This window comes from Rhinoderma darwinii, chromosome 5, assembly GCF_050947455.1.
Source record: "Rhinoderma darwinii isolate aRhiDar2 chromosome 5, aRhiDar2.hap1, whole genome shotgun sequence".
NCBI lineage: Eukaryota > Metazoa > Chordata > Amphibia > Anura > Rhinodermatidae > Rhinoderma > Rhinoderma darwinii.
The window spans coordinates 278,747,882-278,773,719 of record NC_134691.1 but is presented as its reverse complement, the minus strand read 5'-3'; the positions used below and the strand labels follow the sequence as shown (position 1 = coordinate 278,773,719).

The 25,838-nt window shown below is 42.5% G+C and overlaps 2 protein-coding genes across 2 annotated transcripts in view; one reads left to right on the top strand and one right to left on the bottom strand.

The window, feature by feature from the left end:
* Nucleotides 1-14,921, bottom strand: part of NGLY1 (N-glycanase 1) — a 22,585-nt gene extending 7,664 nt beyond the window's left edge. Inside the window, exons 1-10 of the mRNA XM_075827184.1 lie at nt 14,756-14,921; nt 11,482-11,596; nt 10,353-10,508; nt 8,900-9,062; nt 7,680-7,899; nt 7,032-7,153; nt 6,266-6,411; nt 5,872-5,982; nt 4,890-5,054; nt 4,113-4,298 (exon numbers count right to left, since the gene is read on the bottom strand). Coding sequence (XP_075683299.1) covers nt 4,113-4,298; nt 4,890-5,054; nt 5,872-5,982; nt 6,266-6,411; nt 7,032-7,153; nt 7,680-7,899; nt 8,900-9,062; nt 10,353-10,508; nt 11,482-11,596; nt 14,756-14,862 — 1,491 coding nt within the window. The 5' untranslated portion in view covers nt 14,863-14,921. The remainder of the gene's footprint in view (nt 1-4,112; nt 4,299-4,889; nt 5,055-5,871; nt 5,983-6,265; nt 6,412-7,031; nt 7,154-7,679; nt 7,900-8,899; nt 9,063-10,352; nt 10,509-11,481; nt 11,597-14,755) is intronic.
* Nucleotides 14,770-25,838, top strand: part of OXSM (3-oxoacyl-ACP synthase, mitochondrial) — a 25,147-nt gene continuing 14,078 nt past the window's right edge. Inside the window, exons 1-2 of the mRNA XM_075827185.1 lie at nt 14,770-14,977; nt 18,311-19,320. Coding sequence (XP_075683300.1) covers nt 18,338-19,320 — 983 coding nt within the window. The 5' untranslated portion in view covers nt 14,770-14,977; nt 18,311-18,337. The remainder of the gene's footprint in view (nt 14,978-18,310; nt 19,321-25,838) is intronic.

Sequence of the window (25,838 nt, the reverse complement as noted above, 5' to 3'; positions counted from 1 at the left end):
AATACACCCCATAAATTGTAATGCGGGTTCTTCCGGGTATGGCAATACTCCACATGTGACTGTTATCTGCTGCCTGGGTACATAGCAGGGCTCAGAAGGGAGGGAAGAGGGAGATAAGCTGTGAATCAGGGTAAATAAAACTCGGGTAAATTAAAAATCAAGGGAGGTATGATGAGTTTTAAAACACTCTTTCGTACAGAGACTTTTTTTGGGACATGTATCGTATTGGTATATTGCGTCCATCCTCTTTGGCCAGACTCTGCACCCATTTTGACTCTTTCCCTTCTTGCCAGTTTTGGAAACTTCTCCTGGAAAGCGTTGCCCTGGTACGATCCGTGTGGCCTCTCTTCCAGAAGTTCTGGTTGCCCGTCCTTCCTGGTACCTAAAGATTAGGTTCTTGATAACCATTCTTGAAATTTCAGGGAAGTTCTCTTCTGGCATGTGAATCAATGTAGCACGTACGCATTGTACAATGCCATCTGTATGATGTGTACAGCCAACTTTGATTTCCGCATGGCGCTGTAGGGCTTCAGGACTTGATCTAACAAGCTCACCCCTCCCATGTACCTATTGTCGGCCAGGATGCAGTGTGGTTTAGGGGTCTCTGTACAGGTACCTCGTACTGATATATGGGTGCATCTCTCCTGTACTTGACACAATATGTTGCTGCTGGATTGTGCCTACTCTCATCCCTGCTGTGTCAGTGTCTTAGGGAGGCTTCTCATTTTTTTCTAGCAGTGCCGCATGCCACAGTACTTATGGAAGCAAGGCACTTGAAGAGTGGGACGCTGGTATAAAAATATCCAGGTAGAGGTGGTAACCCTGATCCAGAAGTGGGTGCACCAAATCCCACACAATTTTTGCGTTAACTCCCAGTAATGGGGGGGGGGGGGGGGGGGGGGGGGGGGGCATTCTGGGGGCTAAATACTGGTGTCCTACCTTTCATATACCCTAAATTTGTAAGTATACCCTGATGCACTCTCATCCATCTTCACACCTTGCCCTCTTACTCGGCAGATACTGGCGGAATTTAAGCCTCCCTTTAAAATGTATAAGGGACTAGTCATTAGAAATACCCTTCTCGGGGGTGTATGCTTGGGCATACCGGACACTGAAATTGTCTAACAGGGGTCTCCGTTTATTCAAACGGTCAAAACTGGTCGTCCTCTCGGGTTGGGCACTGCTCATCAGCATAATGTGCGAAGCCTTGCCTTATAACGCATCCTGGACATGGCCATGTGGTACATCGGGGTGTGGTATATAAGATGTCTGTGCTCCAGTAGGCCCTTTTGGATGGCTTCTTCAGAAGTCCCATGTTCAAGTGCAGTCCACAGAACCTGCCCAACTCTGCTGTGTCAATAGGGGTCCACCTGTGGGATTGGGCATAAAATTATGTGGGGTTCTTGGTAATATACTGTTGGGCATATTAATTTGTCTGGGACGCAATAAGCTCTATAAATTCAACTGTGAAATAGAACTTGAAAAAGTCCATCTCACTGAGCCCTGCCGTATTAAATTTGATCCCCGGGCTGCCCGTGTATACGGGGATTTGGGGCTTATAATTGTCTGGTTTGGGGGTTCAAATGGGGTCACTTCTCTCGGGGGTTTCAACTGTGGTGGTGGTCCTGGGGTGGTTCCTAGGGGGACCCTCCTCTTCATCATTAGATGAGGAGGTTAACAAATAATAAAAAAAAAAGTCTCACCATCCGACGAGTCCGGGTCGAAAGCAAAAAATACATATTCCTCTTTGGCAGTAAATGACCGTTTGGACATATTTATTTATGTTGTGCTTAGACGTGTAAAAAAAAAAAATATATATATATATATATATATATATATAAAAAAAAAAAAAAAAAAAAAAAATCGGTATTGGGTATACGGCAAAAAAAAATTAAACCACAAAACTATGGAAATCTTGAAAAAAATAAATTAAAAAATATATACTTCATTAACTTGAAGCAATAGTATGCTACCTAAACTAGCCAAAAAGTGTTGTTTTATAGAACAAGTGGTACACTAAACCTAACTAGATTTTATGTGAACTTCCCTGACGCTGAACCTAACTATGTCGACGAGTCCCTGAAAGTAAACCTAACTATATTATTCCGAGACTCCCTTACACTAAACCTAACTACGGTGATGGATTCCTGATGCTAAACCGAACTACGGTGATGGATTCCTGATGCTATACCTAACTACGCTTTTTGACGGTTCCCTGACACTAACTTACCCTAATACTAAACTAACTAACGACTAAACTAAAGTTTTGTTGTTTTTTTTTGTCCTTTTTTTTAAATTTTTATATATATTTTTTTGTTTTATGTAGACGAAAAAAAAAAGCCCCCAGAGACCAACAAAAAATATGGATCTGATGTCCAGATCGCCGCTATTGGTCAGTAGTCACTGACTAACCAATAGCGGCGATCACCGAGACAGGACCATCGCAATTGGTCTCTGGGGATTGAGCTGTGTTATCACAGCTCATACACGCGCCAGGGAAAAATGGCACTTTATTAAATCTTCAATGTACCATTACTGAGATGAGTGCGAACGACGCGCTCAGCCCGACGTAATTGTACTGCGGAGAGCAGGAAGGGGCTAAAGGGGTTATCTGGGACTTTTAAAAATCTTTTCTAGGGCAGGGAGTGCTATAAAATATTAAATTATCTGGTACTCATCCCTAAAACTCTCCTACTCCAGCGCAGTTGCTCTGTTCCCCCCCGGTCCTGGAGGCTCCAATCACTGGCCTCAGTGGTCACATGCCGTTCATGGCAGCATCACCTCTGAGACCAATGATTGGCTGCCGCGGCACGTAACGGATGAACGGCATGTGACTGCTGCAGGAGCATCCGAGACCGGAGTGGCGGGAGTGCATTTCAGGGGTGAGTACCAGATAGTTTAATTAATAGCATTCCCTGCCCTAGAAAATATTTTTTTTAAAGTCCCGGATAAAGTGTATATACATGTAGATCATATATCTCCAAATAAGATGAAGAAGCCAGAGATAAAACGTTCTTAAGTGTAGCTCTATTTTAAAGGCCCCATTCCAAAGTAACAAATTTTGCGGATTTTCCATGTGGTTTCCTTACAGTACACTTCTCCACTGCTGAATGAGTGCATGCTGTGGATTTTCAAAGCACACAGCATACCTAATATATTGCGGATTTGCAGCAGATTTTACCCTTTGCAATGTAAAGCAGCATGACATCCGTGGCAAATACTCAGCAATTTCCGAATGTAGTACATACAAATTTTACAGCGGAAAATATCCGCCATATTTGCATTCTTGCAAAACTCTACACATCCTTGGGTTTTCGGGGCAATTGAGAACGATATACCCATGTGCAGGTAGGACCGCAGGAACAACAGTGTCTTCTAAGGGAAGAATAGAGGAGCTTGTGCAAGAAGAAATTTTACAGGTACAGATTCTGATACTCAGATGAAGCCAACCTTTAAAGAGTAACTGCACTCTTTTTATGACAGATATGCATTGTACTAGAAAATTATTAAACTTTATTAAATAGTTTCATCAGCCGATTTTTGTTAAAAATCTATTTGAGTTACCTGTTTGTTCTATTTCAGAGCTTCTCAAATTTGTCCTCCATCGTCTGTTGCTACGTCTATGTAGTCTTCAGCTGCAGGGAAGGGAGCTTACGTCAAAGAGCCATATCACGGGTAGTGGACCACCTAGAACAGTGGTTCAGGTGGCATATGCCAGGATCACAGTTCTAGCTGTGACACAACTGGCGATATGGCTATTTGAAGTGAGCCCCCTTCCCTGGGGCATTCCTAGAGCTGAAGACGACATAGCCGTAGCAACAGACGGTGGAAGACTAATTTGAGGGGACCTGAAATAGAACAAACAGGTAACTTGAAATAGATTAACAATAAAAACAAACAAACTGGCTGACAAAGCTATTTAATAACATTTATTGATTTTCAAATACAATGCATATGTCATAAAAAAGAGTGCAGTTACTCTTTAAGGCTAAAATGTAATTTTTATTAAACATAGAAATATAAAAATAAATAAATTACATCATGACAGACCGTAGACTAAACGTCTGCTTATACAAAACAGAATAAATCACAAGTTTATATTCTAGATTTACCATGTTCCAGTCATTCTCGACTTTCCTACACATGGACTCCATCATCCAGACTCCGTTTTCCCAGCCACTGATCTCCTCATTGCTATTTGAGACCCTTGTATAGCGATCGTCAACAACACTGTACTGGAGATGGAAACACTTGTCAGCTTTCTCTTTTTCAGTGGGTACGAAGACAAAACTCTTGGTCTGAAATGAAATAGAAGCATTACAATAATTACATTCTGTAGATTTACCTACATGTATTGTTTACAATGCAGAAATACAGCAGTAAGAGAGAAGCCCTGTCAGGACTCTATACTCCCCTTCTCAGTCTTCAATCCAGTGCCAATTCCGTTTTGAGCTGAAGACTACAGTAATTTGAAACAGACTGGTTTCTAGGAACATGCTGCATGACAACCCAAAAGAAAATATTTTGTATCCCTGTCAACTAGACTTTAAAAGGACCTATCACGGGCGGTCATTCTCGGTTTTTAATTAAAAAAACGTTTCCCACCATAAAAATAAATATTGTAAAAAAAATTAAATAATAATAATTACAGGGCATGTGTATAATGTGTAAATGAGCGGATTCACCGCAGGAGTCGGCTCCGAACTTCCCGTGTGCTGTTCACGGATGTTACGAAAAAATGAAACCTTCAATGAATTTGCTAATTTTTATAATGTGATATTTTCACATCATTAAATCCCAAAACGTATGCAGAATATCTGTTTCTCTTCTTATATTCTGTGTCCAAATAAAAGTTTCTGACAACTACAGGAAAGCTTAAATGTAATCACCTGCAAACTAGATTCTCCTCGTGCCAACCGCCAAGCTAGAGATCCCGATACTCGACCGCCAAGCTCACCGGGTTTAGGTGTCTTTGGAGACATAAATTCCACAATCTCCACTATCAGCCTGCCAAGCAGCTCCTTCTTCCTTTGTTCTGGCAAGGACTGTTGCCGCTAAAGTTGATAGACAAAAATAATCCACGCCATTAGAATGTATAAGTATGGAGTCACACAATGAAATAAACGGGTTGAACCTTTTGGATAACGTCAAACTGAAAGTAGACGAGTAAATGTAAAAAAAAAAAACTTGTAAGGCCAATGCAATGACGACAGCGGTGCGACAGCCCGTCTGTTGATATCGATCTTTCCAGCATCAACATCTATAACAATTTTCAGCTTACTGCCACATACTGTTTGGCTCAATGTGAGTGGAAGGGCCACAAAGCCCAATGGAAAAAAGCATGCAGCCCCAATAATAATAATTTGGTCACTTGATCCAAAAATTGCTGTTAGTGTTCTTTTTTATGCACATGCACACCAATAATAATAATGAAAAAAAACAACAAAATTTAACACAAAAACCAGGAACGAATAATGATTTATAAATTTAAGGAGTCTCTTTAAATTTATAAATTATCCGAAAACCTCCCTAAACTCCAATAATCAGTATATAGTTTAAAAGACGCTGATCCCGAATCTGCAATGTTTAGCTTTCCACTCACATGCATTTCCCCACTGTAAGCCCGCAAACGGGTCGTGCGCTGCATGCTGATGCCTAGACAGGACTCCTAAACTCGGTGATATAGTGGAGAGAACTCGTCATCAGTATGCAGGGCACGTGCAGTTTGCAGACTTACAGCGAGGGAATGCAAGTGAGTAGAAAGATTAAAATTAAAGATTTGTTTCTTCAACTGGGTATGCAAAGCCAGAACACTGTCAAGTAAACGCACGTAATATAAGACATGCTTATTTAATGACGATATTTCCTTACCGTCTTGTTGAGGCCAGAAATAGTTTCCCTTAACCAACTTTCTCGAACATCTTTTCTCCTCGAGATGACGTCTTCATGTTTACATGAATACCTCCAGGTGACATCTACAACCTATGCACAGAATTTAGAGGACACTGTAAAGACCACTGGGATACACTAAACTAGATTAGGGTACACTATGTAGGAGTGTTATACCTTAGAACCTTGAATGGTCATCTACGGTTATAAAATATATATAGAAAAGAATGGAGGAAAATACTCTTCGCCAGAAATGTTTTGTTTTTTTTAGGTGCTGATATGTTGATTGAAAACCGCTAAAGTGTGATTTCCACAGCTAGATATATGGATACTAACATGTAGATTACCCAAGTTACTGATGGCCAGTTGGACATACCTCATCTTTGGAGAATGCAATGATATATGAAAGCTTTTTCTCCCATCCGACTTCATACAAAAGTGGCTTGTCACATGCATTCTCACATGGGTCACAATGAAGCCATCTGTTTTGAGATGAAGAGAACACCTCCGTCCAGACATGATCTGCAGGGCGTGAAAACATGCACTTATATAACGGTATGTTCAAATATTTTATCCGGGGATTACAACAAGACACGTGTAAAAATACAGGCATGAATGCACTCATTTAATACAAAAAAGGTAAAGATTTTGCTAAATATATGGCAAATTAAAATCTTTACTGGAGGTTTTCCATATTAAAATAACTTGATTAAATCCTTATTACAATGACCCTGGGAGTGGCTCCTATCAATGACACAGGAACCGGGCATCTCCTGGCACATAGTGACCAATCAGCAGCCATCTTTCATCATCTGTACCCAGTTTTGATAGTTACAGAAATATAAGGAGTAGAGCCAAGCGTAGTCAAGCACAAATACCACTAACCTAGTAAATACAGGAATTAGTGGCAGCCCAAGGGGTCAGATCGCACCCATGAATCAATGAAAGGAAACAAGTTATTAAAAGTCATTATAAAGAGTCTTTCAAGTAACCGTAAGCACAGAAAATCATTTCTAAGCTTTGTCACACAACTTTACACTATTGTTTCCCCATTCCTGATATCTACCACTTGAATATGGAGTTTGCAATGTATTTTAGAAACCGAAATAAAGACTTGGGGAGTTCTTCAGGCTCCGGCTCACCTGTAGAGTCCCACACATATCTTGCTTCCAGCCCTAAAGCCCTGCAGCACAAGGTAAAGCAGTTAGCCCATTCTCCACACCGCCCAAGTCTGGTTTCCAAAAGCTTTCCTGGGTCATTGTATCTAAAATAGTTAAAAGACGCAATATTTTTTAACTACTTTATTTGCGCATAGAAAAGAATTGTAATAACATATACTTAATTGTATCATTTATTAAACACTTTACAGAATTAAAAGCAACGAAAAATTATTTTAAGCTTTCATCAGTTACATTTTCCGCTGCCTGCCAGATAAATCCGAACGCCCAAAAAACTGAAATCCAGGGGTGCCGGCAGTGAATCTCAATATCCCTTTTACCTCCATGTCACTCATGGGTGATTTTTTTTTTGCTGGAAACCTTATACTAGAGAGAGTCATTTAATGCCTGCAGTGACATGGAAAGAACTCTCTGGTAGTTATGGAAGCTCCAAAGGGTTGCAAAAAATCTCTATTACACTCTAACCTTGCACATAGACATCCCTCCTTGCCTTTTGCACAAAAAAAGAAAAACATTTTAAAGTTAAATGCATCACTACTAGAGATGAGCAAAATTTGATGGGAAAATTCAAAAAAAGAGAGGAAAAAACCATGAGCAGCCTGTAAAACCCACCTTGGGAACCTGTTGATGTACTGACACTTATTGCAGAAATGATTCTCCACCCGCCCTGCCCCCCACCGCAGATCATCTGCAGAAGGGGAAAGTGATTCTTTAGCCTCAGTCTGCCCTTTACATTGACTACAAGGGAGACTGTTCACCCAACTGAAGAATTGTTCCTTAAACCAGCGTAACAGCTCTAACGTCAAGAAATCATCTTCATTCACAGTGGTTTCTGGAAAGAGAAGACAAAAGAATATTAATGTTATATATTTTTCCTAAACTTTTTCTTCCCAGAGGAAGAGAGGGAAAAAGGAATCGGGTTGCAGCTTACTAACCAGATTAGGGCATTTTTAGGAAGTGTGGATTGGTGATGGCAGAAGGAAGTAAAAAGGGTGAAGACAAGTAAGAAAGTTCAAGGAATGGTGCCACCAACTAACAAACCGTGGTCAGGTGATCGTTTATGTCACGAAGAGCAAACAAATTCTGGGCAAGATTACCTGTGACTTGTTATTAGCTACTGGGGTCACATCGGTCACTTTATTGGGCAAAGCTCTAACTCTTCTAGTGATTTTTTAGAAGGATTCTATACTGCCCACTGCTATTACAGGTATCGATATTAAAGCCATAACCACTGGGCGCACTGTAACGGGTTGTCTTGCTTTCTGGCTCCATGAGGGAAAAAAAAATATATATACATTTGGTATTCCTGTAGCCATAACAGCCCGTATTATAATGTTAATGCTATTCTTATTGGTGTATAGTGCCAGCGTAACAAAAAAATATATATTAAAAAAAATAATTGAGGAATTGCATTATTTTTGTATTCTGCCATTATAAAAAAATTATATAAAACATTAACTGAAATATGTTTCAAAAATATCCTTAAAATATCTGCAACGTGTCCTGCCAAAAACAACTTGTGGTCCTAAAAGCCAAAATTGGCTTGGATGTTAGGGGATTGAGGGGACTGTCAGAATTGGAAAAACACAGCTGCTTTCTTTCAAAAACATTGCCACACCTGTCTACAGGTTGTGTGTGGTATTGCAGCTCAGCCTCATTGGCGCGGTTTCTGGAAGACAGCAGCCATGCTCAGATCCATCCAACCCTATTAGAATACATAATTTAGTAGAAGAATGCATGAAGCTATATAATAAGTCATAATATACTTTAATATCGGTCAGTAATAAATTCCCTTGTACAATACAAATCAAAAAGCGGGCATAATTCCTTACCGGGTTCAAGACTTCTGGCTTGCTGCAGTTTTTCCTGAGCGCTCGCTTTTAGTTCCGATACAGGAATGTGTTCTCGAGCTTTTTGCTGAAGTTCTGGCTGCTCATACATTAGAACATGTTGAGAGTTTGACTGCAACGTCTTGAAAAATTTGATTTCAGATGCCTAAAATAAAAGGAGCTTAGTAACTTATCTTCCGAAATATTCCATAGAATCCAAATTCATTGGTAACTGAAGTGCGTGAATAAAAAACAGGTTGTATGAATAAGCGAAAAGGACCAATATATAGGCACTGAGTTATAAAGGGGCTTTCAGACTTCTCAAATACTTTTTCATTCTCAATAGGTTTTAAAAAAACAATCTGTAATATATTCACCTTTTAAATTCCACGCAGATGTCGCACCGCCGGTGCCATGGTCCCCTCTGAATCTTGTTTATTTGGGCATATCATGGCATGGTCAGTAGGAAGAGGAACGTACATTGCGATCACATATCCGGAACCATCATTGTGCTACCCATGTAAACAAACCGAACCAGAGGCGCAGGAATTGCACGGAATTTAACCCATTCCTCACATCCGTCATGCATATACAGCAGAGGTCGGATGAGGGAGCATGGAGCGGGATCATGGGCTCCATAGAACAAGTGTGTGTTACAGCCGACACTTCAGTGTAACAAACGGGATCCCGTTAGTCTAACCCCATAGATTCCGCGGGCAATGGCAACCACAGCATCTAAGCCCCCTCCAACGTGCCATCGTCCCCCCACGATGTGAAAGCAGGATGCAGATTGTTGCCATGGTGGCCTGGGGGTCTAATAAAGGCCCCCAGGTTTGCCATCTTTGTACTCCTAAAAACCTATTTTCCCATTTGTCTTCTAAAAGCAATGTAAAAAAAAAAAAAAAAAAGACACACAACATATCTGTAAAAGTCCGAACTATTACAATGTAACATTATTCAACCTGCAAGGTAAACACCGTACAACAAAATTAATACGCCGCTGTATGCTATGTAATCGCTGTAGCAGTAGTACAGTGATTTCCTAGAGTACAGCGGTGTCGTGTCGTCATGGAGTTAGACTGTGCCCCTACATTTCTGGTCCCCCGGCAGCGCTGTAAAAATCTATTAAAATATCATAATAAGCGACGGGGGACCAGAATGTATATTAGCAGTGTACTCACATACTGCAGTGTATACACTGCTAATCATTTTCCGTCCCCACATAACCCCTTTAAAAAGGAAAGTATATTTTTGAGAAGATGGACAATCCCTTTAAGCAGAAGAAATTGTAATTACTACATAAAAAAACTGCACTAAAGATTTTAGTATAAACCACCATGGTCATGAAGAAGTGCATGGTCCATACATGCAGTAGTTGATGGTAATGTAGAAATTAAAAACAGGTTTCCAAGTTGTTTGATCTGCCCTCTACCCCCTTATGATGTAATGAAGTTACCAGGCTTGGGCTTGGCGTTAGCGGTGCACTCCCTGTAGCGGGTACTACCACGTTAGAACTGTTGAGGCGCTTGTCTCTTTCTGATGCGATGCAGTCTCTGACCTTCTTCAGCTGCTCTACTGATGACTCCTTAGGAAATACAAGATGGGTTTCTCCCTGTGGAATAAAATGGTTTCATTAGATGTGTAAACCTTCCTTCACAGCAACACATTTTAAAGGTCTAATAATATTAGGAAACCAGCTCAGCACTTGAGTATTTTCATCCGTCCCATATAGAATGAATGGCGAGGTAGCACACGCGTGTCGGTCACATCCACAGATATTATACATATCACATGGATAGGTGATAAATTATTTTTATGGGGGGAACCCCTTTTTGCTGGCTACATAAATAAGATAGATGTGAACTGTGTTCTCCAATTTCCTTTATAAACATGCACCTGCTAGAGAGACATTCTCTTGTATCTTGGAGACAGCTGGCCCTCTGCGGTTCACATCAAGGGGCAGATTTATTCATAGGCCAGTCTTAATTTAAAGAGCAGTGGAGTAAAACGCGTCTAATTATGTAAGCGACGAACCTCTTAATTAGGCGCATCTCTGGCCATCCTTGCACCAAAAAGAGAATGAGATGGTGTGGATTTCCACTAAAATTTACGCCACTTTCTAGAGGAAAGTATAAAGAATTTGTTGGGCCATGAGTCACCCCGCCCTCATGCTAAGCTTCACCCACTTTTTGAAAAGCACCGGAGGCAGCCTAAAAATGCAGGAGTCGCTAAATGTGTTCGCAAAACGGCCCTTTTTGCGCAAACTGTGACTACTCTCTGCCAGAGTGCTTGATAAATTTCCCCCATAGAGTATAGAACACTATAGAGTATAAAAGTGTAGTTACTCCACAGGGACAAGTTCTATTTCATGGGTAAGTATACCTGCTATTGCAAATAAAGCTTAACCCCTAGACGTCACAATCATCGTTAGCGATCCTAATGAGGAGTATATGCCAGTGTCAGGCGGGCACACTCTTCTCAATTAACTTCTAAAGCAACAACCTATACTTATCAAGGGGGTTTACATTTAATCACAAGTTATAGGAACATATTTTTAATCCAAAAGTTTTTATAAACCAGCATACCTCTTCAAATCCCATTTCAAATAAACACTCAACAGCACCTGGAACTGGCAAGAGTCTGGTAGAAAATGCGGTGTTCCCAAGTCGTATGGATCTGTACTTTTCTTCATTTGGATTCCTGTTGGATTAAGATTTAACGGTTAGTACATACTGTACATTCAATAGCTCATTCCCTTGTACCACAGTATTATTAGGGCCCCTTCATATCACATTCTTTACGTTTGGCATATATGTTAGGAAAGCACGCGGCTAAACGTGTTCATAGGGCTCCATCAACCCGTTGGAAGGCGAAAATAGTGGCCTTTAGGCCTCCGTTGGGCTGGTATAAGACAGTATAGTTTGTGACATCGAGAGATCACGCTGTGCTGTGATTAAGTCCCACACAAACTTTACCGAAGTGTCGGGAGTGTGAATAGACATCGCATCCTGGCTGGAGGTTATGTCTATTCACTCTCAAGACACTTCAGCAAAGTTAATGTGGGTGTATGTGACAGCACAGTGTGATCTCGTGAGATCACGCTGTGCGGAGTAAAAATGGACATGAATGGAGAGAAGTGTATGACGCTGATTGGTCACTGATTGGTCCGCATCATACACTTCTCTTTAAAACGGTAAAAAACGCCCTGTTGTCTATTAAGAAACTAATTAGCATAAATCAAAAAATTGCTCAAAAATGATCGTTTTCAAAATACAAAACCACTGTTATCTACATTACAGCGCCGATCACATTATGTAGGAGATAAGCCACTTATAATGTGGTGACAGAGTCTCTTTAACATATACATCATGAGCTTTTGAATAGAATTTTATGTCATATCCATTAAACAGATACGACATATTCATTAAACAGATACCATTTTAGTCTGTGGGTGACAAGTACGTCATGAACACTCATGACCCCAGTTCATGACATATCCATTTAATGGATAACATTATAGCCTATGGGTGATGGATGCCACTGTTAAAGGGGTTTTTCCACAAAACACATGTATCCCCTTTCCACAGGATAAATCCCCTATCACAGGTGTGATCGCTTGGGGTCCAACTGCAGGGACCCCCAGCGTTAAGGAGAGCGGGGGACCGAGAGTCCCCAGAAGTGCTCCATGACAATGGAGCGCTAGTGTGCATGCTCGGCCAGCACTCCATTCATTTATATCAGACTTCTGGGACCAATGTCTCCGATAGCTCCATAGAAATAAATGGAGCGCTGACCAAGCATGCACACTAGCGCTCCATTGTCATTCTTGTGGAGAACGTCGGGGGTCTTTCAGTCCCCCATTCTCCTCAACGCTGGGGGTCAGGCCAAGAGCAATCACACTTGTATCCTCTATCCTATGGATAGGGGATACATGTGTTTGTGGGAAAACCACTTTAGGCATCCATCACAGGCTATATTTAATGTATATGTCGGGAGCTTTTCTTGGCGTATATGTCATACATTGCTCAATAACGTGGTGTGAAGGGGGCCATAGACCTATAAAATGAAGGGGTTTTCCAGAAGTACCTAAAGTTTATTTAACAGAACACAATACATGACACATTCAGGTCCCCCCTCCCCATGATTGTGTTGTTACTTGTCACATAGTCAGGACTACGGTGCCGTCCAGTCTAGCCCCCTAGGGAGGTGACTAGCCACCTGTCCTCACTTCCCATCTCCGTGTGTCTCCTTGCATATACCGTACGTACACCATCATGATATATATGTTAGCCAATGTTTGTCACCCCGGAGTATAACACAAGAGGATCTACAGCTCCTAGACACAAAAGAGAAGGAGGACTACCGGACTGTCCACTGCGGAAAACTGCACGTAAATTCAAATAAAAAGTTTCATACTTATGTAGCCATGGTGAAGTGTCCCTCTTCCATACTGCAGCCCAGCTTCCTGGGATGACGTTTCATCCCATGTGACTACTGCAGCCTGTGATTGGCTGCAGCGGTCACATAGGATCAAACCATCCCAGGAGGCCGGCCTGGACGAAGAAGCACAGAATTCTGGGTAAGTATAAGATACTTTTGCGGCAAAATCGCAACATCTGCTATTTGTTGCGGGTTTTAGCTCCCCATTGAATTCAATGAGGAAAACCCACAACAATAAAGCAGCGATTACGCAAATACAATTGACGTGCTGCGGATTAAAAAAACTCACTGCAAGTCAATTTCTGAGCATTTTTTTCCACACATCTTTTATGCAACGTGTGGATGAGATTTGTTCAAATCTCATCCACCCTGCTGCTACCGTATTATGCTGTGGATTTTCCGTAACTAAATACATTTACGTCTAGTGTGAACTCAACCTAACAGGGCACATAGGCAAATACAACAACCCCATCAAATGGGCTTTCTGGGACAAATAACTACTAAAAGAACGGCATTGCCAGATGCCCATTCCTGGCAGAAGAGTGCCACACATACACAGTCTATCTCCATCAATGCAACGGTTGAAAGTCTTGTACACAGGTCCTCAACCCTATGACGCCTAAGGTAATACAGTTACCACCTCAACTGTACCACTTGGCGCGCAGCAACATTGCTCTGTGCCCAATGTCAGATTGGGTGGGAGATTAAAACTGGAGGTACACTAAACAGTGATATATATCTTTATATACTTTTATCTCCTTTGCACTTTGATTGGGTTTTCCATGATTAATACATTGATGACCATTAATCAGTGGGGGCTCCACAGTTCCCTCAATGTTTATCCAGACACAGCAACTTGGCCGGCATAACTGAAGGTGCCCTTTAGCGTGCATGTGTGACCGCCGCTTCATTCATCAGGGGACTTGGGGTCCTCGTTCTCGTGATTGGGGTATTTCCGTCGGCGATCACTTATCACCTATCCTGTGGATAGGTAATAGGTTGTTATGGTGTGACAAGCCCTTTAACAATCTGAACAATTTCCCGATTGTGAGTAATAACCGCTTTGGTACTAAAAACTATTTTATTATGATAATACTAATAATTTACCATGAAAAATATCCACACGTATATGTACCTTTAACGAAAGCGTTGCTAAAAGAATTGGTACGCTCGTGGTATCCGTGCAAAATCTTTTAGTCTATGGCCCCCTTATTAGCCACTCTTCCGATTCCCAAAAGTAGACAGAACAGGTAACACATTAATAAAATGGAGAAGATCATTGAACCCTGACTATTCCAACTAAGGCTAATGGGATGAATGACGTCATGCAGCTACATACAGCGTCATCATCCTGCAGACCCTTCCGTATCCAGTGATGTCACGACACCGGAGCATACTATAGAGACAGCCCAGACTCACCGGAGTATATTGTCCGCATAGGTGAGCAGCAGCTGGCAGGCGTCCATGAACACCTGGCGACCATTCTGACACAGCTCGGTGACGGCGGAGGACTCGTAAGAAGCCATGACTGAGCCCGGGGCTGCGGGGAGGGAAGCAGAGCGGCGCACAGCGCAGGGCCGGATGTGAAGACAAACCCGGAACAAGCGCCCATCGCTACCCAGCTCTGCAGCTCCTCCACAGGTACAGCGGTAACGAGACACTCCCATCTAATGCCACCTCCTGGTTATTATACTCCACATGACTTAACTTTTATATTACTTTAAAGCATTGATCAATAACATGTAGCACTTTAGCTGTTCACTACGACTCCCAGCATGCCCTGAAACGAAAGCCCTTGCTTTCAGGGCATGCTGGGAGTTATAGTTTCACGACAACCCGTTACATGCTCTGCTGTACATGATTGCTAAGTGTGCCTTGTATGCGTGTTAGTTGGTGTCAAAGCATAATATACGTAGGGCTTTAGCAGGGGGGGGGGCAAAACATCTGAGTGGGACCCAACCCAGTGCCCCCCCCCCACGCATGTTTACAACTGAAGAGGCGCATTCTAATTATAGTGGTCATTATTCTGAATGAGTAAGAGCGCTGTACTGTATATGCTGCTATATTTCCCATTCTTACTGAAGTTTAATCTTTTCTCTGACAGAGGGGTTTGCATTAGAAATTGTGGTAGACGTCTCTGAAAGCAAGTGAATGGCTATATATCCCCCATCACCCCTTTATATAACCCCATCACCACAGTGTGTACAAGCTATCATCCGTGTATATAACCCAAATCATCCGTGTATATAACCCCCATCATCCGTGTATATAACCCCCATCATCCGTGTATATAACCCCCATCATCCGTGTATATAACCCCCATCATCCCTGTATATAACCCCATCGCCACAGTATGTACAAGCTATCATCCGTGTATATAACCCCCATCATCCGTGTATATAACCCCCATCATTCCTGTATATAACCTCCATCATTCCTGTATATAACCTCCATCATTCCTGTATATAACCTCCATCATCCCTCTATATACCAGCCTGGCTGGTATGTACAGAGAAGATGGGGGTTATATACAGGGAAGATGGGGGTTATACACAAATGATGGCTGGTATATACAGGGTTGATGGTTGATCTATACAGGGATTATGGGGTTTATATACAGGGATGACAGCCATCATCCCTGTATTAATCCCCATCATCCCTTTTTAAAGCAGCCATTATCCCTGTATATTTTCATAACTGGATCCATCGGGGAGGGGTGCTTGCTCACCCTTTCCTCACACGCAAGCCTCTGCTCCTGGCGGGCAGCATCAGAGGCGTGCTCTAGCAGACGTGCCTAGCGTGCAGCACATCTGCTTACTTGAATAATAATACAGCGGCGGGTGGAAGTGGCAGTGCGGAAGGCCCCACCATCTCAGTGGGCCTGGGGCCACCACCCCTCCCCCCCCCCCCCCCCCCCCCATGCTAGCTACGCTACTGCACACGTTTTTCAAGCCACAACCACGAGTGGATTCAAAAAAAGATTAGAAGCAGAATCTTTCCTGTATACTTCCCTTCCTTTATGACCCACTCCTGGCTGTTGATTCAAAAACTGCATCCAAAACTACACTGTGTGAAACAGGCCTAATGCTGAGTTTTGACATCGCAGTCAAAATGCGTTTCTTTGCCACGATTTTCGCAAATACGTAGCAAAAACCCTGCATTTTGACTGCGACATGAACCCAGCTTTACTGTGAATTATAAGACTATTAGAAGTCGCTGGGTAGTTCCTTTATACTGCAAGCTGAGCATTGCCATGTAAAGGGGGTTTTACTCTGGGTGATTATCGGGCAGACAAGTGTTTCTCGAACGCTCGTTGCCGATAATTGCCCTGTGTAAACAGGCTAGCAATCCGCAGATGAACGAGCAAACGCTTGATCGTATCGTTTTTAAAAAAGTTAGATATGATCGTTGTCAGCAGCACATCTCCCTGTGTAAACAGGGAGACGTGCTGCCGACGTGAGAATAACGTATGGGGACGAGCGATCGAGGTAATGACTGCTCGTCCCCATGCATAGCTCCTTGTGACAGGAGCAAACAAGCGCTGGTCAACGAGCTGTCTCATTCATCAGCGCTCGCTGCGTCGGCCAAAATCGGCCGTGTAATAGGGCCTTTAGGCACTGAACTCCAAGGTTATTGTTACTTCCAATATTCTTAAAGGAGTTTGCCATTTCGTGTATATATATATATATATATATATATATATATATATACACACACACACACACTTCATTGAAGCAAATCACACTGTCCTAAAGAGGAATGGGTACTTCCTTTCCGTCGTAGGTGACGATGGCTAGTGTTTCCACGGTTTTTGCCATTCACCCTCTATGGGGGCAGAACGTATAATTGAATTTAACACTAGTTGCAACACCATGTAATACGCAAATCAGCTGCTCCAGAACCTGTGAAAAGCAGAGACATAAAAATCTCCCTAATTTTAAGAGTCGCTGCAAGATCTGGAATCTGTTTTAAATAGAACATAGGCGATGCTGCAGCTTCTGCAGAAGTTCTTTTAGAAAAGGTAATGGGAGCTTTGTTACATCGTTTATTACGCTATGTTTTTCGTGTACGTCGGGAAAGCTCCCGACGTACACGATAAATGTGTCCTTTTGGTCTGTATCGGGCTGGTATACATAAGTATACGTTTTTTTTTTGTTTTATTTATGGCTAGAATAGCGTAGCAGACTACACTATTCCATCCTGAGGGATTCCACATTAAAAAGTATACCGCACTGTAGACATTTTTAAACATGGGAGCCTATGTGTGACGGATGCTATTGTGTGGCATCTGTGACTGGTATACGCTGAACGTACACCTCGGGGAACTCCTGTCATCACTGTCCACATATGGACAGTGATGTCGGGATTGTCCTGGGCCGGACTCCGGCTTTGCAAAGCTTCTGATGTCACTGTCCATATATGAAAAGTGACGTCAGGAGCAGTGCCGGAGTCCCCGGCCAGTGTGTTAGTAGGTTCTCTGCCCTGGGACTTCAGCCCCTGACCTCAGGAGTTTTCCCAAGGCTAGTCCCCAGGTGACGTATCCCACCACATGCCTGAAGTCTTCCCAACGAATATCTCCAATGGACGGCTAAAACGTGATGTGAATGGGACCTAACTAACATAAAGAACCTCCTGAGGAGAAATTGTTGAATGGCTGAATCATGATGAAGGAGGGCGCAAAGGAAGAGGGGCGCCTAAGTGGACACTGTTAGTTCTGTATAGAGTAATGTAGGCTGCTACACTATTCAGTATACTATACGTTTTTATTTTTCAAAGAAAGTCAATGGCAGATGTCTACAACTGGCCCTAACTTTAAGGCCCTTTATGGTCAAGTCATGTTTGCCATAAATTACACAGGTCAACATCATTTTACTTCCGTTGCCTTGCCATATCCTATAGTACATTTTTATTTTATCACAGTATTGTATAGACCAATAATAATACTAATGAAAAATGTTTATTCCTTTTTTTCAGACTTCCAGAAAATATCGAAAATCACTCATGAGCATTCACCTTATAAGAGTTCGAGGAATGGGTGATGTCTGCCCCTTCTTGGTAAAACGCCTTGGGACATTTTTACTCCATAAAAGAGGTTTAGGTGTTAACACAGTTCAGAAATGTCATCGAAGAGTCGTTGTAACTGGTGTTGGTATCGTATCACCTATTGGCACTGGCACCCAGTTAGCATGGGATCATCTGATTCAAGGCAAAAGTGGAATTGTTGCTCTAGAAGCGGAAGAGTATCGAAATATCCCTTGTAGAGTAGCTGCTCGGGTTCCAAGGGGTCATGGAGATGGCGAGTTCATTGAGGAGCGATATGTTTCAAAGTCTGATATAAAAACAATGTCATCTGCCACAATTTTGGCATTAGCAGCTGCTGAGGAAGCTATTTGGGATGCCAACTGGTTTCCAAAGACTGAAGAAGATCATGGGTCCACTGGCGTGGCAATAGGAATGGGGATGGTACCTCTTGATGTTATTACAGACACTGCCATGTTATTTCAAACAAAAGGGTATAACAAAGTGAGTCCTTTTTTTGTTCCTAAGATCTTGGTCAATATGGCGGCGGGACAAATCAGTATTAAGTACAAGCTCAAAGGACCGAATCACGCTGTTTCCACAGCCTGCACTACAGGAGCCCACTCTATCGGAGACTCTTTTAGATTTATCACTCATGGGGATGCTGACGTCATGTTGGCTGGTGGGACAGAAGCTTGCATCAGCCCCTTGTCCCTTGCTGGCTTTGCGAGAGCCCGAGCACTGAGTACTAGCTATAACGCAACTCCACAGAAAGCGTGTCGGCCTTTCCATCCTGATCGCGAAGGTTTTGTGATGGGAGAGGGGGCAGCAGTGCTTGTATTAGAAGAACATGAACATGCGATGGCAAGAGGTGCCAAAATGTATGCTGAAGTTCTAGGCTACGGATTGTCAGGTGACGCTTGTCATATAACGGCTCCAAGTTCAGAAGGTGATGGTGCATTCAGGTACATTTTATCGCTTCAGACATATTTTATCTTCAGTTTATTCAAGCTTGAAATTAATAGCTAAATCTATTACCAGTCTTTGATCTCCCAGAGAGGTTATAATCAACTAGTATATCGCTGAGACAAATCAGCATCTGATGTTTTTTATGTCCTACTTTTAACCCCTTGCCAACATTTGACGTATCCATACGCCAAAGTCAGGTAGGGAAAGTATGGAGCGGGCTCACGGAGTGAACTCGCTCCATACGATGCCGGTGTCCGCTGTATGTTACAGCCGACACTTCAGAGTAATGAGCGGCATCGCGCTCGAGCGCGATCCCGCTCGTTTAACTCGTTAAATGCCACGGTCAATAGCGATCGCCGCATTTAAATCGTTAGAAAGAGGGGGGCGACCCCCTCTAACAGCTCGCGGGGGGGCGATGGTTGCTATGGCTGCTTGGGGGCCTAATGAAGTCAGGGCTTAATAGATGCCTGTTAAAATCACGATATACTGCAGTACATTAGTATTGCAGTATATCGTGCAAGCGATCTAACGATCACTGGTTGAAGTCCCCTAGGGGGACTAATAAAAAAGTAAAAATGAGTTAAATAAAGTTGTTTTTTTTGTGTAAAAAAAATAATATAAAAAGCAAAAAAAAAAACTATTTTCCTCCTAGAGCATAGTAAAAAAATAAATAAACCTAATTGTATCGCCGCGTCCGTAAAACTCTGAACTATTACAATATATCATTATTTAACCCGCACGGTGAACGCCGTAAAAAATAAATAAAAATTTGAACGCCAGAACCCCTATTTTTTGGTCACCTAATCTCCCACAAAAAATGAAATACAAAGTGATCAAACCGTCGCATTTACACCAAAATGGTATTATTAAAAACTACAGCTTATCCCGCAAAAAATAAGCCCTCATACAACTTAATCGACGGAAAAATAAAAAAGTTATGGCTCTTGGAATTTGGCGACACAAAATACGTTTTCTTTTTTACACTTAGGTTTTTACTTGTAAAATATAGAAAAATCTATATATATTTGGTATCGCCGTAATCGTATTGACCCACAGAATAAAGTTAACATGTTGTTTTAATTGCACAGTGAATTCCGTAAAAACGGCGCGCAAAAAACCATGGAGGAATCGCTGTTTTTTTTCATTTTCTACCCCACAAATATTTTTTTTTCCCGTTTCCTAGTACATTATATGGCAAAATAAATGGTGCTACGAAAAACTACAACTCGTCCCACAAAAATCACGCCCCCATAGTACTATATCGACAGAAAAATAAAGACGTTATGGCTTTTGGAAGTTGGGAGGAAAAAACGAAAATGAAAATCTGAAAAAGGGCTGCGGCGGGAAGGGGTTAATTTATATATTTTTTTAGAAAAATTGAATGTTTTAAAGGGGCACTGTGAGGTCTCCAATGTTACTCTATCTGAGTGCAGCATATAAAAGAGGGGGAGATGCTTAGCTCATGGATGTATAGTTTTCTGTGGTTTAATGCAGTATTTTCATGTAAAAAGCGGTTTAAATACTACCAGAACCCATAGGGGTAGTTCACACAGCGTTTGATGAGGAAACCGGGTCGGGACCAATGCCAAGAAATGCTTCATAACACCCCTCTTTTTGATTTCAATGCGAGACAGAGGCTTTTTTTTTTCTGGGTAACTTTTGTCCGCTCGCGGGGAAAAAAAGCGGCATGCTCTTTCTTTGAGCGGTTTCCACCTCTGACCTCCCATTAAAATCAATGGGAGGCAGAAAATCCTGTGGCACTCGTTTGGAGCGATTTTTGTGGAGTTTTTTTGCATTGGATTTAATGGCTAAAAAAACGTGAAAAGGTGAACTCCCCTATAGAGGACTTCTATTGAATTTGTATACCTGGAGAGCTGTCAATCACTCTGTGTGGGCGGAGCGTGCAGGACTCTCGGGCTTTCACACTCCAGCTTTATAACTATATATCCCCAATCCGGCTCTCTCCCTCTCCGCTGCCTTCAGATCGTGTCATAGGAAACCTGACCGATTTCTTCCCAAATTTGAAAAACAAATCAACAGTAAATTTATACCATGGAGATGGATTTGTTCTCTTTTGTGAAAATGCCTTTTCTTATTTATATCTGTGTTTTGAAAGGCTGATGACAACCACTATTGGTATGAGCTAAAAAAAAGATATGAGACATTTTATTGTCCCGGGAAATCCCTGCCGAATCTGCGACTGAGGCCCCTAACGGCACCTCCGATGCAGATGTGAACGAAGCCTTACAGGTCATTTGTTTTATTTTAAGAGAAAATGGTACTGGCACAGCTAGATATTGGCTTCCTAAGATATCGTTAGTATTATTTAACACTTGCTTTTTTTTTAGACAGTCGTTTTGTGGAGGCCAAACATGTCTGCCTGACACAGATGGCCCATTAAATCCCCTAATTACTGCAAATGCTTAGGGTAAGAACACATGGAGCATCATCCGCATGTGGAAGAATTCACGCGAACACAAGTTGGTGAATGGCCACTCGAATAACGGCAAAATTGTAAAGCCATTCGCCACTGCATGTGGTTTTGGCCGCATGCGTCTGCCGCCCGTGTTTTCTCACCTGTAGTGTCAGTTCACACATTGCGTAAATACTGCGGATTTTCCGTAACTAAATTCAGAATATCCGCGGCATTATACAGTAGCAGCAAAGTGGATGAGTTAGAACAAATCTCAACCACACGCTACGAAAATATTGAGCGGAGAAACTGCTCAGAAAATTACATGCGCCACAGAACTTCATTCCGCAGCATGTCCATTGTATTTACGTAAACGCTTATTTGTTGCGGGTTTTCCCCATTCATTCGGGAGGTAAAACCTGCAACAAATAGCAGTTGTTGCGTTTTTTGTGGCGGTATCGCATCAATTCCGCCGCAATTTACTCAACTCCGAAAAATAAATCTTATACTTACATAGAAGTCTGTGTTTCTTCCTCCCGGCTTCCTGGGATGACGTTTTATCTGATGTGACCGTCACTGCAGCCAATCACAGACTGTAGCGGTCTCCTGGGATGAAATCCAGCAGTTTTCCAAAGCAGACATTCCCGGGAGAAAAACTGCACCACAGCGGCCACCGGGGCGGATACGCAGTGTAACTTTACGCAGCGTATCCACCTCGTGTGAACTCAACCTTGCTGTGACCTCTTACATAGTTATTAAAAATGGCTGCTGGGATTTAGCTACTTCCTACACTCTGTAAGTATAACTTCCTTTTTCTCCTCTCAATAATTGCAACACAAATATGCATCCGATTTGGAAACCTTCCACTATTGTGGCTCTATCTCCAAAACCGTAGTGATGATGGTGGTTGCATTTGCAGCTTGGTGCCTTCTGTAGCACTGTTAGGCTAAGTTCACACGTAGCGAATTTGTTGCATAACATTTTTGATACTTTCGTCTTCTGGCGCTCGCATGTTACATGTAGGTTTTGCTGTGGATTTTATTCCTTCTATATTGAATCGGTGAATATGCAGAACAGAATAAGCGTGCTACGGATTTAAAATTCCTAAAACATCCAATTTGCTGCTGTTGTATTTCGCTGTGGATTTTCCGGCGAAAAATCTTGTTGGAAAGACACGCGAACGTTGCCGATAATTGCCCAGTGTAAACAGCGCAGCGATCAGCAGATGAACGAGCAAACACTCAATCATCTGCTGATAGTATCGTTTTAAAAATGAAAAATATTATCGTTGTCGGCAGCACATCTCCCTGTAAACAGTGTATGGGGATCGAACGATCGGCGTAACGAGCGCTCGTCCCGATACTAGCTGCCTGTGAAAGGAGCAAATAAGCGCCGATCAACGAGCTGTCTCGTTGATCAGCGCTCATTTACGCGGCCCAGGACGGGCCGTGGAAGAGGATCTTAAGGGTGCGTTCACATACATCAGATGTATCTGTCTAGTTGTTTTACGCCTGAGCCAAAGATAGATCTTGTGCACTGGTCCAGTTGGATCGCCAGACATAAATGAAGGGCCTTAGAGGTAGTGGAGCGACACTGTTTACGCCCACGTAGCAGTATTGTAGATCCGTTCTTTTTAATTCCAGCTTCAATTACGTCTTCGGAATCTTGTATAGGTCCAGTTGCACTAAATATATTTTTGTTTGCATTTCGAGCAGTTTGCATTTGATAGAAATTGATCTCATTTACAAACATTAAATGTGAGCTGTCCGGTACTCTGTGGTCCTCGCACAATCCATATTCCTAGCGAAGTCTTGCCTATCATCCATTGCATGCGAATACCTGTTTCCATGGAAACCAGGCTTTCATTCACCTTTTTTGAGAATATTTTTTTCTGTTTTAATTGGCTCTTTTCTTTTTCATGGTTCATGGAGCCCTTCCTGTAACCACAGCAGAATACAAAATGCAGTTATCAAAAAGCAGCGGTTTCTTGGAAAAGATTGTAATCTTCACCGAGGAATAAATCTATAGCTAATATCGTCCCTGAATTGAAGCTATCTGGGGAATGAAAGCTTCCGGCAGATCTCATTTTGAAGGAACAGTAACTTTAGGAACTCATTGTTCTGTTTTCTTAAGGCACAGTCCAGTTTCGGGTAGGTGAATGTGAAATAGTTTACACTCCTGTGACACATGTATCCACGTATGGATGATATTTACCTTATATTGGGATTCTTTAAGTGAAATTAGATCCTGGAAAAAAAATTGACAATATTTTTCGGACCTTTGATAAGACTTCTACATGAAGCGCTCAAGATGAGTAGTGTTGGGAGTCATAATCCATTATTATTTTATTTTTCTGTAGGTGTTGTATGCCAGGTGCACAAAGCTAGAAGTTATATATACATATACCACAAAGAGACAAATAAGAGCCTTTAACGCCAATGTGTATATATAAAAGTATAAATCTTTATTACACAAACACTGTACATAATTAAAATAACATAAAGAGACAACTCTAGTATAAATAAGCGGAGACCGCATCAAGTATTGTTGCTACCTATCATCCAAGGGTAGCTATATGACTATTACAGTAAGTATCTAATTACAAATCATCATAGCAGTAGTACACCATTCTTTAAAATGTAAGAGAAAAGAGAACAATGTCTCCATAGGTAACAGGTTTATAAATAGACAGAGGTGTAGTACATATCATAGCAGATAGTAATATACTCCGAACATGACTGCTAAGTCACAGGCTTACCCATAGGTAGAATCAGGTGCGTGTAAACAGGTGATGTCCGCTCCGCTGCATAGACCCCGACGCGAGTTTCGCCACGTAGTGCTTCCTCAGGGGGATGTATACTAATGTGTGCTCTATGTTTGCCCTTATATGATGTCCAAGCAATTAGGCCTCATGCACACGACCGTAAAAACTCCCGTTATTACGGGTCGTAATTACGACCCGTAATAACGGGCTCATAGACTTCTATTGGCGACGGGTGCCTTCCCGTTTTCTCACGGGAAGGTGCCCGTGCCGTTGAAAAAGATAGAACATGTCCTATTTCAGGCCGTAATAACGGCACGGACAGTCCATAGAAGTCTATGGAGCTCTCGTAATGACGGGTGGCTACATGTGTGCACCCGTCATTACGGCAGCGTTGCTAAGCGACGTCAGTAAATAGTCACTGTCCAGGGAGCTGAAAGAGTTAACTGATCGGCAGTAACTCTTTCAGCACCCTGGACAGTGACTACCGATCAGTATAAACCTGTAAAAAATAAAAATAAAAGACTTTCATACTTACCGACAACTTCCTGCTTCCTCCAGTCCAGTCTCCCGCCCGTTGCCTTGGTGACGCGTCCCTCTCGACATCTGGCCCGACGTCCTGGATGACGTTTCAGGCCATGTGACCGCTGCAGCCAATCACAGGTCAATCACAGGCTGCAGCGGTCACGTGGACGGCCGCGTCATCCAGGGATGTCGGGCTGGATGTGAAGAGAGGGACGCGTCACCAAGACAACGGCCGGGTAAGTATGAATTTCTTTAACTTTTATTACAGAAAAGGCTGTCCCTTCTCTCTATCCTGCACTGATAGAGAGAAGGGGCTGCCGATTAGTGCAGTCCTATTTTGCCGCCAAAAACGCGCTCGTAAATACGGGTGGAATACGTGTGACACCGGACCCATATTTACGGGCACGGGTTCGTAAATACTGGTGCAAAACGGGTGGAATACGTGTGACACCGGACCCGTATTTACGCCAGTATTTACGGGTGGGAAAAAATACGGTCGTGTGCATGAGGCCTTAGACTGTGATGCCGTACAGCGGCGCATCCACGCTGGGACCGCCGGAAGCGAGGCAGCCCCCACATCCGGCTCCCGGCACGGCAGCACGTGTCCGGATTCCCGACGCGTAACGGGAGTTCCGGACATGCGCATTGCGCCGAAGGAGGCAGAGGGGGACAGCATCGCTGACAGCCGCCACAGCGGGCATGCGCATAACGGCACCAGAGTCTAAGTATAGAACCCTACACCAAAGTATTAGGCCAGTCATTCTCCTGATCCTCTTACTCTAAATAATGCTGTCACAGTACTTATTAGTGAACCG